Raw genomic sequence first — 15,004 nt, 5'->3', positions numbered from 1 at the left:
GCCGTTACCTCGGGGTCAACGTCTCTTCAGCTAGAGCCCATAGGAAGTTGCCACTTGTGATTTAGTCGCAGACTTTCCCACCTCCTCCCGTGCCCAGGCTCCAGATTTAAAGCCACGGGGGGGGGGGGGGGGGGGGCAGCACCAGCCCTCCCTTGCAATAAGCAGGTGGCGCAGGAGCAGCTTTGTCTTTGCTAAATTCAAGGCACTTTGTGCTGCTGCTGGCACAGCGCGAGGCTGCGGGGGGGTCCTCGGCCATTCCTCCTTGGCAGCTGCGGCCCGGCCAGGGAAATGCCCCCTCCACCAGCCCGAGCCCCTGCGCTTCCACGCAAGCTGCGGGGCGGGCCGGGGAATGACCGGGACACCCAGCCACGCAGCCCTCTGAGCACAAAGCGGTGGCACGTGATTTGTGGCAGCAAGGCACAGACAGTGATATTCAACACGTACATCGTCTTTATTCATACAACTATAAAGAATGACTGTAGCAATTTTTGACTGGCATCACCTAGGATTAGCTCTGCTAATTGATATTGCTATAAACTTAATTTAGGGTCAAGAAAGGGCTGGAGAAGTGAGGGAAGGCAGGCCAAGAAGGGGAAAGTGAATAAAATAAAGATTCCTAAACATGAAAACCAGAGAACAGCTAAGTTTATGGACAAAGTGTGCAGACCCTTTCTCCCCAGCTCCATTTCAGAGCCTGGAGAGTAAGGGTTGAGATTTCTGTCAGTCTTCCAAGACGCTGCTAACCCAAGGGGGGAGGCCGGGGGTGAGATGCCTGCCCCACAGCCCAAGGCAGATTCCCAAAACCTCCCATGGCTGATTCCAGACTGAATATCCTGGTTTAAGCCCCAGACTCACATTTCACAGCAACCATCTTCATTGCCAGCATGAGTGATCGGCTGTGACAAGTAAGGCCTGGCTGGCAGGGCAGTTCCTCCTAGGTGTGAAGCCCAGAGGTCGATGCGCAGAAGAAGGAAAAAAAGACACTGTTGGGGTTGGCTTTTGGCCAGCTCTGCCAGTGGTTTCACAGATGAGGGGTGGGAGTGGAGCCATCAAGGCTTTTGGAGAGGAAAGGAAAGGGCAACAGACATGGCATCATCCGTGCGCGTGCCAGCGAGGCCTGAACCCAATCAGATGGTGAAGCACAGACGTGAGAGAAGAACACAAAGCAGAAACAGGGTCAAGGAAGGGAAGAAAATGGCACAAAAAAAAGTGTAAACTTTCCTTCGTTAATATCTCTAGCTAGGAGTTTCCTACAGTCTTGTTATCAAGTTGAATTTCCTGCAGGAAGGGAGAGCCTGGAGCTCTCAGGAGTTTGCTCTCTCCAGATGACTTGCTCTTGGTTTACGCTGTGGGAGCCCCTTGGTTTCTGTGCTGGAGGGAGAGGGGACAGGTCGGCTGGACTCGGAGGAGGCACCAGTTCCACTGGCACCCGTGGGATGAGTCTGGCTGGGGCTGCCAGTACTCCCCGGAGGAGATTGGAGGGGAGAATTTTGATGCTTGCCACGGGCCTGGTGGCCTGGCCCGTTTCTGTGTCGGTTCACGTTGTTGTATCTCCCAGGGGTGGGGGGGCCAATCTGGTGCTGGCCCTGGGACCTGTACCCTTGTCCTGGTCTCCTGTTCCCCTGGAAAGCCTGAAACAGAAGACAGTGGACAAGTGAGCAAGGGTGAGACAAGAGACAGCTCCTACTAGCAGGAGGACTACAGCCTCCTGATGGCATAGCCCAGACAACCCTCCCCACCCAGCACCTTCCACTCCTGGGGAAAGGTGGAAAAGCGAAAACCTAAAGGCCTCACTTGAAGCAGAGCCATTAAACCAAAGCTGCCTTGTCCTGTTTTCAGGTGGCCTTAATCCTGCTGCTGAATCAATTCTCATTGAGAATCAAGTGCACAGTCCTGCTCAAGTCCCTTCTGTCCACCACAGCAAAAGGTACTAGCTCTTGTCAGGGAGGGACCTGGACCAGAAGTCAGAAGAGGAGCCACAAACCACAGAGCAAATTTCCCTCAGCTTTATTACGTCAGTGCTTCTTTTGCAAAGCTGGACATGGTGCAGTTACCTCTCGCTGAGGCTGGGGAGGACGGCTGCTGGCATTCCCCGCAGCAGCATCCGCAGAGGACAAGGGCTTCTTGCTTGCTGCGGTAAGGCTTGGAGCAGAGGCAGAGGCACACTCGGGGGTGGAGGGAGCAGAGGTCTCGCTGGGACTGCTCAGGGGTACAGCTGTGACAGAGCTGCACCGGGATCTGGTGGAATAGCTGTTCTTTGGATGGGAAACTGAAAGAGAAATACCCCAAAATGTGCGTTCTGCAAACAGGATCCAGACAATTCAGCCTTTAACTTCCTTTTGAGCCCTACTAGCTACAGCAACCCTGGGATTGCTTATGGCCAGAACCAAAGGCTTGAAGGGACAACACAGCAAAGGGAAGTACAGACCCGCTCTGCAAAGGAGAAGCATTGCACACTACTGTAGTAGCAAGGGGAGGGCCAACTCCTCTCCTCTCTGCTATCTAGGCTGAGAGGAAACAAAACTCTCCTAGTCCCCTTGATTCACACCTCAGCTCTCCAGCTCCTCCCATTCAGCTCACCTTGTCCGAATGAGGCGATGCTCTTCTTCAGTGCATCGAGGTCACAAGTGAACCGTGCCACTCTGCCCAGGTCTTCGTCGTATTTCCGTTCGCTCACAAAGTGCTTCACAGAGAAGACAACGTTTACATGTTAATTCAGCCTATGCACTAAGTTATACAGCACGGGAATAGAAAATGGAGGTACAAGTTTTCTACTTTGGCTAGTAACAGGTATCTGAGGTGGGCATTGCTTGAAAAAAAATCTTGACTGAGAAGGCAGGTTGCTATTTCCATAAGTCACTGGAGACAAATGGATTTTTCTGCATGATTTCCACCCACACACAGCCTTTCCCAGGCTCTAGAGCCAACTTGTGGGTTAACTCGGTCTAACAGCATCTGAACTCCACCACTACCTGGTCTGTGAAATCAGCATAGCCCAGGGCTCCACCACCCTCTGATACTGTTGTCCAAAATCATTGCTCCAACAATATTTTCAGCAGCAGTATTTTCCTGAATTGCACTAATTCTAGTATAGGAATGACTTTTGCCACAAGAACAGAGGCCACAGTGGTTTGGTTTTCAAACTGGAGTTTAATTGATCCTTTATGCAACTTTGCACTGACCTCTTGTGGCAGAAACTGGAGTGCTGGAGAGCAAAAGTGTTTCATGGAATATAAAAAATAATTAATGCATAGTAGGCAGGTTCTCCTGATTTAGGTGGAAAGTCAGAGGTCAGTCTGCATCAGCAGGAGGCTTTCACCGCTGCTCTGAGGACAAGTTGCCATGTTCCCTACTCTGTACCAGTTCACAATGGCCAAAAGTTGTACTGCACAAACTGGTGCTAATGGTTGGATGATCTTTTGTGGAGTGAAGTCAGTATTTTATAGAATGAATATTCTGAAATAAGACTCAGGATGAAGAATGCTGTATCCTACTGCACAGCTGCAGTCAGTAATGTGCAGAGTGGCAGTGAGTTCTGAAAACTACAGAGACAAGGAGAGTTGCACACAATACAATGCTATAATCTTAAGTGTAAGAAACCCAGCAGCTTATAAAAAACATGCATCTTGCCTAGGTAAGATTAGGACTAGGTTAGATAAGGACTACAGCCAAATACTCTCAGACATTTCTCCTGCCTCCATTTTAACTTGCTTCATGGCCTTCACCTCTGACAGTTTTTAGCCCAGAGGATTAGGACTGCACTTGCATGACTTCAGATCAACCTCCAATTACATGGCAGGGAAAAGAGCTCCCTTCTGAACACATGCTGGGGAAAAGCTACAGCTAGGGTTCAATCTGCACTTTCCAACTCTGAAATAGAAGTGGAAGGAAAAAGCTCACCTTTATATCAGCTCTGAGCTCGACCAGTTGCTCCTCTGACATTCGCACTGCCACATCAGTCAGCTTCTTCAGGGCTTCCGCCTTCTTCTGTCGGCTAACCAGAATCTCCACTGCAGAACAGATCACAACTTAGATGGTGTCTGCACTGAACCAGCCTATTGAGAGTCAAACAACTCCAACCCCAGCACAGAGCACCTTATTGGTAAGCAAAAGGTTTAATGGAGTCCCCTATGGACAGCTCTGTACCAGCTGCACAGCAGCCCTGGCTTCTCCTTCCTGCAGCAATTTACATCTCCAGACACAGACAGAACCTGAGCTGTAAGCTGACTCAAAAGATGGGCACAACATGCAGTTTTAGTAAAAATTCTGCAATTCTCCCCAAGCTAGTTGCTTTGGGCTTCTAAAATTGCAGGGCTCAGAGTTCCTTGTGTCAGTGTCTCCTTGGAGTGCTTTCCACCTGCAACAGCCAGGCCAAAAAAAGCGTGTTCCAGCACCCTAGGATATGCTGAGCTCTTCAATAGTGGCCTTCCATGGAAGGATGCAGTTTACATCCCACTAACTAGTGAGAGCATAGAGCAAACAGCCTTGGAGAAGATGGGTTGTGCAAAACATGGCAAGCAGCAAACAATCTCACCAGTATAGATACGGTTAACCCAAGCTGTAGGGCAACATCTCCCTCTGAAGTTTCCTCTATGTATAGAGTTACTTATTTAGGAACAACATGAACTGAAAGTAAATTACTAAAATCTTCTCCTGGTGGGATTGTCTCTCTAGACACTCTCTAGAGTTCAGTAACATCCACAGCTTTCCAGGTGGGCACTTGTTAAGATTAAAGAAAAAAAAAAAGGAAAAAAAGTCTTACTTGCTTCTGCTTTCACTTTGTCCATTTCAGCCAGCAAGGCGACCTCACGATCCATAAGGCTGGGCGAAAAAAGGGAAAAGGGAGAAGTTTTAGTAATAAACAAAGGGGACAACAAAATTCTCTCCTTCAAAATCCAGTGGCTAGAGGATGTCCAGGTTTGTCATTCGGTGAGAAGAGACCAACAGAGGGCAGCAAGGACCCGCTCTGTCTCGCTCGGTGAGAGCCTGGATTCCCAACACACACCTCTAGGCTTTCATGCTACCTTTTGTTCCGGAAGCTGAACAGTTTTGTGCAGGTTTTGATGGCATTAAACTTGCTCACGCTTTGGTCAGCACAGAGCACTGTGCCGATTTCCTGACAACATGCTGGGTACATGGTGGTCACCTTACTCCAGTAAAAGGACATCTTGGCAAGGGTAGAGGGAACGGCAGCTGTGGTGTTAGAGGAAGCAGAGCACTGCTGAACATCATCACAGAAGAAAACTAGGGCACAATGTTTAAAAGACTCGCTCAAACCACAGAACAAACCATCAGTAGGGCAATAAGGGAATCCAAGATAGCAAGAGTAAGAGCCCGGGCATTCAGGTACCTATTCCCTCCAAGAAGACTTCTCAGAAGCTAAATTATGAAGGCAATCCAACATTTCACTCTGGTAGTTATGTAAGTCTATCAAACTGATAAAGAACTTCTGTTTGGTGGGGATTAGCACTGCTCATCCTCTCAGAAACAGTGCTGCACACCAGCAAGTCTCTATCTTAAGATGAAATACTAAATTTAATTCAGAAAAAAAATGTCTTTCTGTTCTCATAGTAAATCACATCGCAAAATTTGGGGAGGGATAATGGAAAAATTGAGAGTAGCTTTCTAAAGCAAAGTTGTAACACTAGACAGTTGCCTGCATCTTATTCATTTCAAGCACACACGTAGCTGCCGCTACAAAGCGGCAAGAACTCAGGGCAGGAATGTCCTCTACAGATCAAGAAACCTGAACTCCGCCGCTCTGCGCCACTTCACAGGCGGTGCGTGCTTTGCTGAGCCCTGCGGAGCTCCAGCACCACCGGGAGCAGCGGGCACACGCCTTCACAAGTGCCAACAAGCAGGATGATGTGACTTGCTTCCAGTTGCCACCACGTCCCCGGGGAGCCACCCAGAGCTACACAGGTCCACAACTTGGAAGCCTCAGATGGTTTAAAGATTTTTCAGTCAAGAAGAGAACACCTGGGGGGGGTCACAGTGCAGCAATCTCCACCTGCCAGGAGGCTCTAGCGTGCCTCGAGTGTGTCTGTTGCCATGAGACCAAATTCCCCGAGGCTTTACGGCAGCAGCCTTTACGCAAGCAAAACTGCACAGCTTCTGACCGACCGAATTTAGCAAATTTGGACCATCAAGTACTCTCCAGTAAGCAAGACTACTTAGGAGCAGACAACAGGGAGCTTGCTGTAACCACTGCTCCTTCGGAGCAGGCTGTACGAAGAGGGCTCTTGCCCCCGGGGACTGGCACGTTAGCTAAAGCAGCTGTAGCAAGAGCACCCGTGGAAGGGCCAGCAAGGAGCCGGGGGACCGGCAGAGCCAGCGGCCCCAGCGCTTGCTCCCTACACGCTGACCGAAACCCGTCAAGGCTGGACATGCGTATTCCATCTGGACAACCATGTCTAGCTGTTCTGCAGCCAGTAGCTGCTCAAGCTGAGCACAGTCAAGATAAGGAAATAGCTCTAGTAGATAAAACGGGTCCTTAGATACAAAAAGCGAGTCCTGCCTGGGCATCCAACCCATGTGTCCAGCAGGTTTCCACCAGCAGCCCCTCCATGTAGTTCCCAGGCCTCCCTGAGCAGTGTGGAGAGTAAATCCTTCATCAAATCTACTCTGTTTAACCCCTCACATGCCTTGAATGTTTCTCCATGCCAGCATCCGACCCCCCCTTTTCCACCTTGCGGTCACAGCAAGCTGCGATGGAAGCAGGAGAGGAAATACCAGCATCCCCAGGTACAAGGATGCTGGTTGTAGCTCCGTTCTTGGCCGTAACGAAAGCAGACCCTCACTTGCACATACCCGCTCTGTAAACGCTTCTTTTGTGCTTCCTTGGAAGCTACGCCTCCAACGTCTTCAGCAGTGCAGTCTGCATCCCTACAGCTCACCTTCACTCAGCTGCTGCCACAGACTTGAATACATTCAACATCCAGTCTATTAATAGGGCTGCTTTCAGTTTCTGCTTTCTAAATATAAAAGCAAAGTCTTCTTCTCTCATGTTGCTTTTATGACACTTTCAGTCCAGGCACTAAACCGTATTCAGAGAGGTGTCATCAATACACAAGGTCAGTCCTCTCAAAACTGACCACATGCTTTTTCAGTGAGAAAGGTTTATTTGAAAATGGGAAGAATATTTATTTTAATGATCATCTGAAAGGGAGACCACAGAGCATCTGAAATGCAAACTCAAAACAGCTCCTGCTCTTCTGCATGTCAGAGGACTGAGACAAGATCAATTTAAACAATTCCCTGCGAACAGCAGCTTTGACATTTGGCTTCTTCTGTTGATTTATCGCTCTGTCCATCTGCCTTTTCAGGGCAGGAATTGTTTCTGCTCGTAGCACAGCAGGGGCCTGATCCAGGTCAGGCACTCTCAGCCCAACTGTGCAAATACAACACATGTCAAAAGGCATGCTAATAAGACTTCACCTTGTTTCCAACGATCCCAAAGCAGTTCAACCTGTCTCTGCAGCAGAGAAACCAAAGGGCAGAGCCTGAGAGAACACATCCCTGACTGCATTCTGCCCAGAACCACGTCACTAGCAGGAATCCCCCAGAGCTCATACAGATAAGGGTGTCAATGGTGCCTTAATGATTTATTCAAGGGTAGGAACAGCCTTGCTGCTCTCAGGACACAGGTCTCAAATATGTTACACCTCCCTGAACACATATGCACACACCCAGCTGCTACAGAGCCAACACCCAGTTTATCTGGGTCATTTTGGGCTCCATCCTCTGGATGGCAGACAAATCCACAAGCACCTTGATAGCTTGTACAGATTAAAGCTTGCTTTTCTTTGTAATTTAATTTACTCACAGCAAAACTCAGCTTAAGCCTTTTAGCCAGTTTTGCATTTGGGGTGATTAAGGAACAGAGGTCATATAGCTGTGCCCAAGGTTTGAGTGATGAGACTTGGTCACACCCCAAAGGTCTTACAGTGAAAGAACTCCCCTGCTTAATTTCTTGTCAAACAAACTCGCTTCCTGAGCCAGACCCCTTCAGAAACAGGTATTCCCTTCTTGACTCTCCTGTCCTGGAACAAGATCAGATGCAGAATGGAGATTGCATCTGTTCCTGGCAGAAATCTGAATACTGGACTTTAAGAAAGGACATTTAAGAAGTGCCTAAGGAAGAAAAGGAGGAAGCAGATAAACCAGTAACTGCTAAACATGAAATCACGATGAATACTCAGTTGTGACCCAGCCATCAGAAACGACTCTTTCAGCCGCAAGCCAGCTCGGTCAAGTAGTGCCTGCAAGATGTTGTCTATTAGTAAGGACAACAGCTGTTTGCACAAGCATTGCTAAGGGTTATGGAGTCAGTTTTCCTTGAGGCTTTCATACAACTATCTCAGAAAGACTGAATGCAATTGAAGAAGGCTGGAAGCATGCCTGGAAGCCCTGCCACAGGAAAATGAAGGCAAACTATAGCAGGAGATACACAATGGCAATCGTAGAGGTGAGAAACTTCAACGTGGAAGGTCAAGAACTTTAGGAAGCCTGACTGACATCTGAAGCACACCTCTTACACACACAGGTTAAAGCAGTCCAAACTTTACCATTTAAATATCCTGCTTCAGTTGACTAAACTTGCTTTTAAATCAGGTTTTCTTCTGGTAGTGAGCCAGCTGGAGAGGTAATTTAGCAAGGGGATTTAACTACTTGATCTTGTCTTGTGCCATAGGATTAAAAAAAAAAAAATACTAATTGTTCTCTGAAGCAGAAAAAAAAGAAAAAAAAAGATGTGAAGGTAGTATTTACATCTCAGCTCCATGGCAACTGCATCACTTTCAGGAAAAGGAAAGCGATCTTTTTCTCTGAAGTTGAATGGACCTGGTTGCAGAGCCATTGCTTATCAATTACAGAGACACAGCATCCTGCTGGGCAGCTATTTCACTTGGCATTTATTGAAGGAGGTTCCCAATGGCAGCGCTCCAAACCTGCATTCACATCCTTGCCTCACGGAACTGCACTTCCTGGTTCACGCCAGTCTCGTCTCGGCTTATCGGAGCAATGCTGCTAAACTGGACTTGAGTCTTTAACCTTTCAGAACATGACGCAAGCGTTTTATAGACGATAACACAAGTCAAAGGGCAAGGAATTACTTATACAGAACCAGATGCTTTAGCCTAAAGAGTGACATTTCCCCTACCAACGAGAGATTTTCACAGATATTTTAACAGTACAGAGAGGCAGACTGAAAAAAGTATATAGTGATAATATTAAATATACTCACTAGACAAAATTACTAACAAACTAAGACATAAAATATTCTCATTCATAAGCAAACTTGAGTTAAGGCTACAAATCCCTCAGCTATTGACAGAGTGAATTGCTTTACATTACAGCTTTCCCAAAACACTGGAGTTGCTAGGAACTGGTTTTGCTTTGAGACTACAAGTGACAGAAGTCATGAAAATGCAAATCAGGGCACTGGAGCACCTTTAACCCTGCCACCCCTCTCCCAGTTTGATGTAGTCTCCTCTGATAAGTTCACTTTGGACAGTATTTTTAGCACATGCTGATTTTAAATATTTTGACAGCACTGTTTACTTCAGAAGAGCACTTATTGATGGCACTGTTCAAGACAAGTAAGCATGCAAGAAAAAAAAGACCATACTGAACATGTAACTTCACTAAAAGACTTCAGAATACAGCCGTCTTTACATCACTACAACTAAATACTCTCGCCTTTGAGGCCACGTACAGTTAGAGGCAGCTTTTGATACAGATTTGCAAATCTGCCAAACATCTACTTTAATCCTTCAGTGTGATAGCAGCATTTTAGTTGCTTGTCAGATGTTACTTCAGGCAAGAACTCTGTGCAGTTTCTTATGAGTATTTCTTTACCAAAAGCAATCATATTTGGATAACCAAGAAGAACAATTTCTCTTAAATAGGTTCAATCAGCCAAGACAGCAAATGTATCTGATGTTAGGTCTTACAGAATATCATCTTAAAGTACTTTTCCAAACCAATCAAAATGTTCATTAAAAAACTGATTACACATGCAAGGAATACCATGCACAGTATTAAAAGCTTGGCCTAAAAGAGGAAGTACTGCTGTACAGTATGATCATTAATATGTATTTATACCTTCCAAAGGACCTCTCTCTTCCATGTTATATTCAACCTTAATTTGAAATTTTCAAATACTAATGTTTGTTCCAGTAAGACATATACTGCTGTGCTCTGAGCTCCAAACAGTTCTCCTTCTAACGTAACTATCATTAGTACCTAAATTACAGTATGTGACCTGGACAGTTCCTCACATTATCTGTGTCTAAAATGACTTCAAGATAGTCAGGATAACTGTCTTGCACAGACATAAAGCCAAAGTTTGTCTCAGACTCTGCTGGACACACTGAAGCCTTGAACATGTCTTTTAATGTTTCTTTGCACATCTTAATACTTCTTCACACGTGTGGGACAACAGCTTTAAAGCAGGCCTTGCCAAGCTGCCCACCAGCAAAGGCAGCTCCTAAGACACTGCAGAGTCTAGTACTGTAAACTCAAGTTTATTCTTTACACCATGCTGACTTCTCCAACTCTGAACCACAGCGCTTGGGCAGGAGGGTAAACACAAGCAAGTCATTAAACTGACTGGAAAGCTGAAGTCTTATTCCAAATTTATTGATCTTAATCCTTCATGCCTGGATCTGTTCCTATATTTAACTTACCTACTCTGCAGTTCAGCAAAAACCTGCTTCATCTTCTTAATGGAAGCATCTATTTCCTCTTTCACCACAACCCGGTATCGTGCCAGTGAAACAGTGCAACGCTGGAGATCCTTCACTGATTTTTCAATATTGGAACCTATCAAGAGACAGAGAAAACTCTGAACAGCCATGTCAATCACTGCTAAATCATCCCAGAAGGGATAAGTCTAAAGATGGGTTTTCTTTTCTTTTTTCTCTCTCTTTTTAAACTGTACGCTGCCTGGCTTTAAAACCTTCTTTTCCTTCCTCATTACAAATTAGGCGTAGCAAAGGCAGTTCTAAAGATTCTCCTATGAGGGAAGTTTTCCCAGAGCTTGTAAAATTTCTTTCCAAGGGTAGGGATATCTGTCCATGTTTTCAAGCACATGAGAAAAATCAAATGCACCCCTGAGCTGCTTTTGCATGAAGGACTAGAGACAAGTGAAACAAAGTCTACTCCTGAGACCAACAAACCATATCCCTGAATGATATGAAATGACTGTTCACCTGAGGAAGAGAAGTCTTTTGGAAATCAAAATTAAATCTGTACAAAAGATTATTTCCTCAAATTGAGGGATGAAAGAATTGGTTATTTGCTACAAAGGTTAGTCTCTGGGTCTCAGCTCTCCAGCAGGGTACATCACCTTGCCCATGTTCTCCGGAGCTTGTTGGAGTGCAGTTGCCCCCTGCCAAGCTACATTAAAAACTGCTCATTACAGCTCTCCCATGTAGCAAGAAGCAAACTACTACCACCTCATCTCACTAAGCTAACTATAATAACCATGTTCACAATCGGGGTCTCTAAGGTCCTTCCTGTCCTCACTTGTTATCACAAGGACTAAGCTGTGGAGAAAGCACATGAAAGGAAAAAAAAAAATTCCAGTAGACAGAGGCTGTCACTTCTTGTAAGAGGGTTGGTCAGAACTTTTGGCCTTTCGACAAATTCTCACAAAAGATGAGAAAGAACCTAAAGGCTCTGTGATGGAGCACACAGAAGAATGGGCTAAACATATGCAGCGTGACTGACTGCTTCCTCCCCTACTTCTCTCACACATACAGGTTTGCTGCTTCAGGCATTACATCTAAACTGCTGTCAAGATTCCTGCTGTGCATAGAGAAGAGGAGGAGGAGAGTGCAAGTCACTGGCCAGATAATAAGAAGTATGTTAGCCTGCATCAAAATCAAAGTCCTGTATGCCTCACCAGTATATCTGTCAGTGACACCACAGACGAGGCAGTGAGAATTCTGCCAGTAGCAACCTGCTCTGACATTCAGGAGTGCACACATCCTCAGGGCCTTACCTAACTTCTTGTTTGCAGGTGAAACTGGAACATCTTCCAGCCATGTTACAGATAAGGAAGTGGGAGTTGAGTTGCTCGCCACTGCTCTGGACAGAGACCTGCTAGCGTTCCTCTGCTCAGGCCGCTGTCTGAGAGACGAAGGGCTCTGGGAAGGATGCATGATGAGCGATTTTGTGTCAAAGTTTGCTATTCCATTCTCTAGTTCAGGCACTGCTGTAGAAAAGCACACTCGTTTAAAGGGGAAAGTGAAGAAGTTAACAGAACATTGACCGCCTCTTTATGACAAGCAAAAATGAGAAACCAAGGTGAGCAGTTCTTTCCTGAAGAACTATCCAAACAAATCCATATTCAAAGCTGACACTAAACAAAGAAGCAACAAAAAGAAGGCAACTTTTCTTTGCTTTTTAAACACTCACTGTCTGTCTCCTACAATAAAGACTAACCTGTTCTATCAGGCATGTCTGGTGCAGCAGATTCACAATCCTCTAGTTCTCTGGCATCAACTGAAAGTGCATCCAAACCTTCGCTGAGTGAGTCCACAGACTCTGTATCGTTGGCACAGCCGTTGACATGGTAACCATTAATTCCACCCTTCTCAGAGTTTGCTGACTGCTCCTCTTCAGTGGACACCAATTTACTGGGGTCTGCAAGGCCAGTGCTCGATTCAACTGGAGGTTTCGGTTTGGTTTTCTTCTTCTTGTTCTAAGAATTAAATACCCACACCACAAAGGGAAAAAATATTAAGCTTAAATCCTGAAGGGAAAAATCAAGCTTATGCTTAGTGACTGAAAGTAGCAGAATTAAATTCTTTTTCAGCTTGCCTTGCTGTTGATCCTATTAACAGTAGGAGGGATTTATTTAACAATGAGGACAGATACAGTGGCATTAATGAGGCACAAACACATTATCCCCTCTGATGGTGTGCCAACAAGACTTATGCACTGAGTAGTAGATGAATGCTGCATAACTGATGGAAATAGCAGTTAGGTTTGTGGCTGTGATCTAGAGTACTACCCAACTCACTTCTGAAAGTGATAACTAGTAAGGTGCAGCTTCCACCACCATAGTTGCTGCTCAGCAACCAAATGGTTTTCTAGATCTCACTCTAATAAAACTTCCCTTCTGTTTCCCAACACATTGCTATTTAGTTGGAATTTTTCACTTTATTTTATGCTGGTATTTTTCAGGTATTCAAATGAGTAAGATTATGGTTTTGTTCTTGCCCTGGTGAATTTAGATGTCACAATGTTAAGTACTGAAACTTTGCAAATCTATATTTAACCCTTTCATAGAGGTCGGAACAAAGTACTAGGCAAAACACTCAAGAAATAAAGCTTACATGACAAAGTAATGTATTTCCACAGAGCTCAGCATTAAATGCAACTGTTCAGCTCCAAAGGTTACTGATGAAAAATGGAATGGCAGGACTATCGGAACAGTGAATTACAGTGCTCTCTTGAAATAAATGGACCTGATAAAGATTTACTTCATTGCGGGGCTGTGCGTGCAGATTAGAGGTCCCGTAGAGAGTCAAAAAAATAAAAGCTATTGCAGGGATAGGAAGGGGTTTTTTTGAAGTTTTTTGGGGATCCTACATTCAACATAACATACATGACAACTAAATTACATGTATATGTGGCTGGATGATGTTTACAACTTAAACTGAAATTACCATGTAAATCATTGCCCTCAGCAGTGAGAAACTTGACACCCTAGTGACTACCTCTATCAGACATTCTGCTTCCATCAATATACACATTTTCTCCTTGTTTTCTTTTCTCATCTAAATCACAAGGAATGTCTACTATTCTGTGTTCTAAATTTATGCTCCTTCATGCTTTAAAAGTAGTAGTAAGCTGATAAATACTTCAGGAAGGTGTATTTAAAAGCAATACCTTTTTTTTGCCTGTTACAGTCCACTCTTTCAATACTTCACTGGCATTGCCTGAAACAAAATACAGTGATGAGTAGTAGACAAGACATCGACTCCAGTTCTTCTGTGGTAATACGCAAATGTCTCCATAACCCGGAGTCAGCTGTGATACTTCCTACACCTCAGTTTCGTTTCTCTTAGCTGATGCAATAAAAAGATCAGTTTCATTTTTGCTTTGGAAACAGGCTACTGAGCAGGACTACTCCTTTACAACACAGCGCCAGCTGTTTCCAGGAAGCTGTTTCTTCTTTTTGGCTCTCTCATACTGAAGGTTTAGGTACTTAGAATCCTGCCAGGGCATGCGCTGAATTCAAAGCTTGCGGTCAGGTTAGATATCTGCCAGCTTTCTCTCCTCAGAGAGGCCGACTGTATCAGGATGCCCAGAGTCTCAGGAATAGCTGTCATCCCTTCTGTGGGCCAGAGGCAAACACAGTTGTCAGTGATGGTCAGTGTGGAAATGAAACCAGAAAAGCGACAGGCAGTGTCACCAGCAACAGCCTGCTTTTCCAAGGTCAGAAAATCCATCCAAATGCAGCATGCCAACCAGACCCAAGAGAAGATTTGTAAGTCGGGTTTCAAAGTACAAAGAACAACTATCACAGGTGAAGACATTCCCATTTTTGTACATCTGTGCAAGAGTTTCTGTAATTCAGCATCTAACCTCTCTTATCTAAGGAACTATCAAGTGCTTACCTCTGCTACGACCCTTAATGGAATGAATACTGCCTAAAATCATGGGAGGAGAATCATCTGCTAATTATCTTTCTAGAGAGAATCTATACTTGGCTGTGCTGCAAAGCTGTAAGAGCTCCCTGCTACTCAGTATACATACTGCACATAGCCCTTTCTGCACAAACACTCTTACTCCTGAAGTAAGTTGATAAACACTGTAGGTACAATTAAGTTATGAAGCCAAGCAACAAAACTACCATGGTTACCTTCCATGAAGGCTTGCACTGTTTTGTCCACACAGTTGTCAAAATGCTGTAGCACAAGGATGATCTCATTGTTGCTCCTGTTAGGGACTATTGCACGCACTGCACTGATCTAGAGGGAAGAACAGG

General features: G+C 45.3%; 1 protein-coding gene across 5 annotated transcripts in view; it reads right to left on the bottom strand.

Annotated features, from left to right (window-relative positions):
- Nucleotides 1-15,004, bottom strand: part of SPATS2 (spermatogenesis associated serine rich 2) — a 33,508-nt gene that overhangs the window by 267 nt on the left and 18,237 nt on the right. For 3 of the 5 annotated variants that reach the window (XM_062597229.1, XM_062597226.1, XM_062597227.1), the window contains 10 exons: nucleotides 14,879-14,987; nucleotides 13,903-13,952; nucleotides 12,451-12,709; nucleotides 12,008-12,220; nucleotides 10,689-10,824; nucleotides 4,763-4,821; nucleotides 3,901-4,010; nucleotides 2,581-2,683; nucleotides 2,055-2,269; nucleotides 433-1,631 (listed from right to left, as the gene is read on the bottom strand). In XM_062597229.1, coding sequence (XP_062453213.1) covers nucleotides 1,305-1,631; nucleotides 2,055-2,269; nucleotides 2,581-2,683; nucleotides 3,901-4,010; nucleotides 4,763-4,821; nucleotides 10,689-10,824; nucleotides 12,008-12,220; nucleotides 12,451-12,709; nucleotides 13,903-13,952; nucleotides 14,879-14,987 — 1,581 coding nt within the window. In that variant the 3' untranslated portion in view covers nucleotides 433-1,304. Of the gene's footprint in view, nucleotides 1-432; nucleotides 1,632-2,054; nucleotides 2,270-2,580; nucleotides 2,684-3,900; nucleotides 4,011-4,762; nucleotides 4,822-10,688; nucleotides 10,825-12,007; nucleotides 12,221-12,450; nucleotides 12,710-13,902; nucleotides 13,953-14,878; nucleotides 14,988-15,004 lie in introns of those variants that run through there. The other 2 variants (XR_009960971.1, XM_062597228.1) reach the window with 2 other exon arrangements.

This window comes from Rhea pennata, chromosome 29 (assembly GCF_028389875.1).
Source record: "Rhea pennata isolate bPtePen1 chromosome 29, bPtePen1.pri, whole genome shotgun sequence".
NCBI classification, from domain to species: domain Eukaryota; kingdom Metazoa; phylum Chordata; class Aves; order Rheiformes; family Rheidae; genus Rhea; species Rhea pennata.
This window is presented reverse-complemented; position numbering and strand designations above follow the sequence as displayed.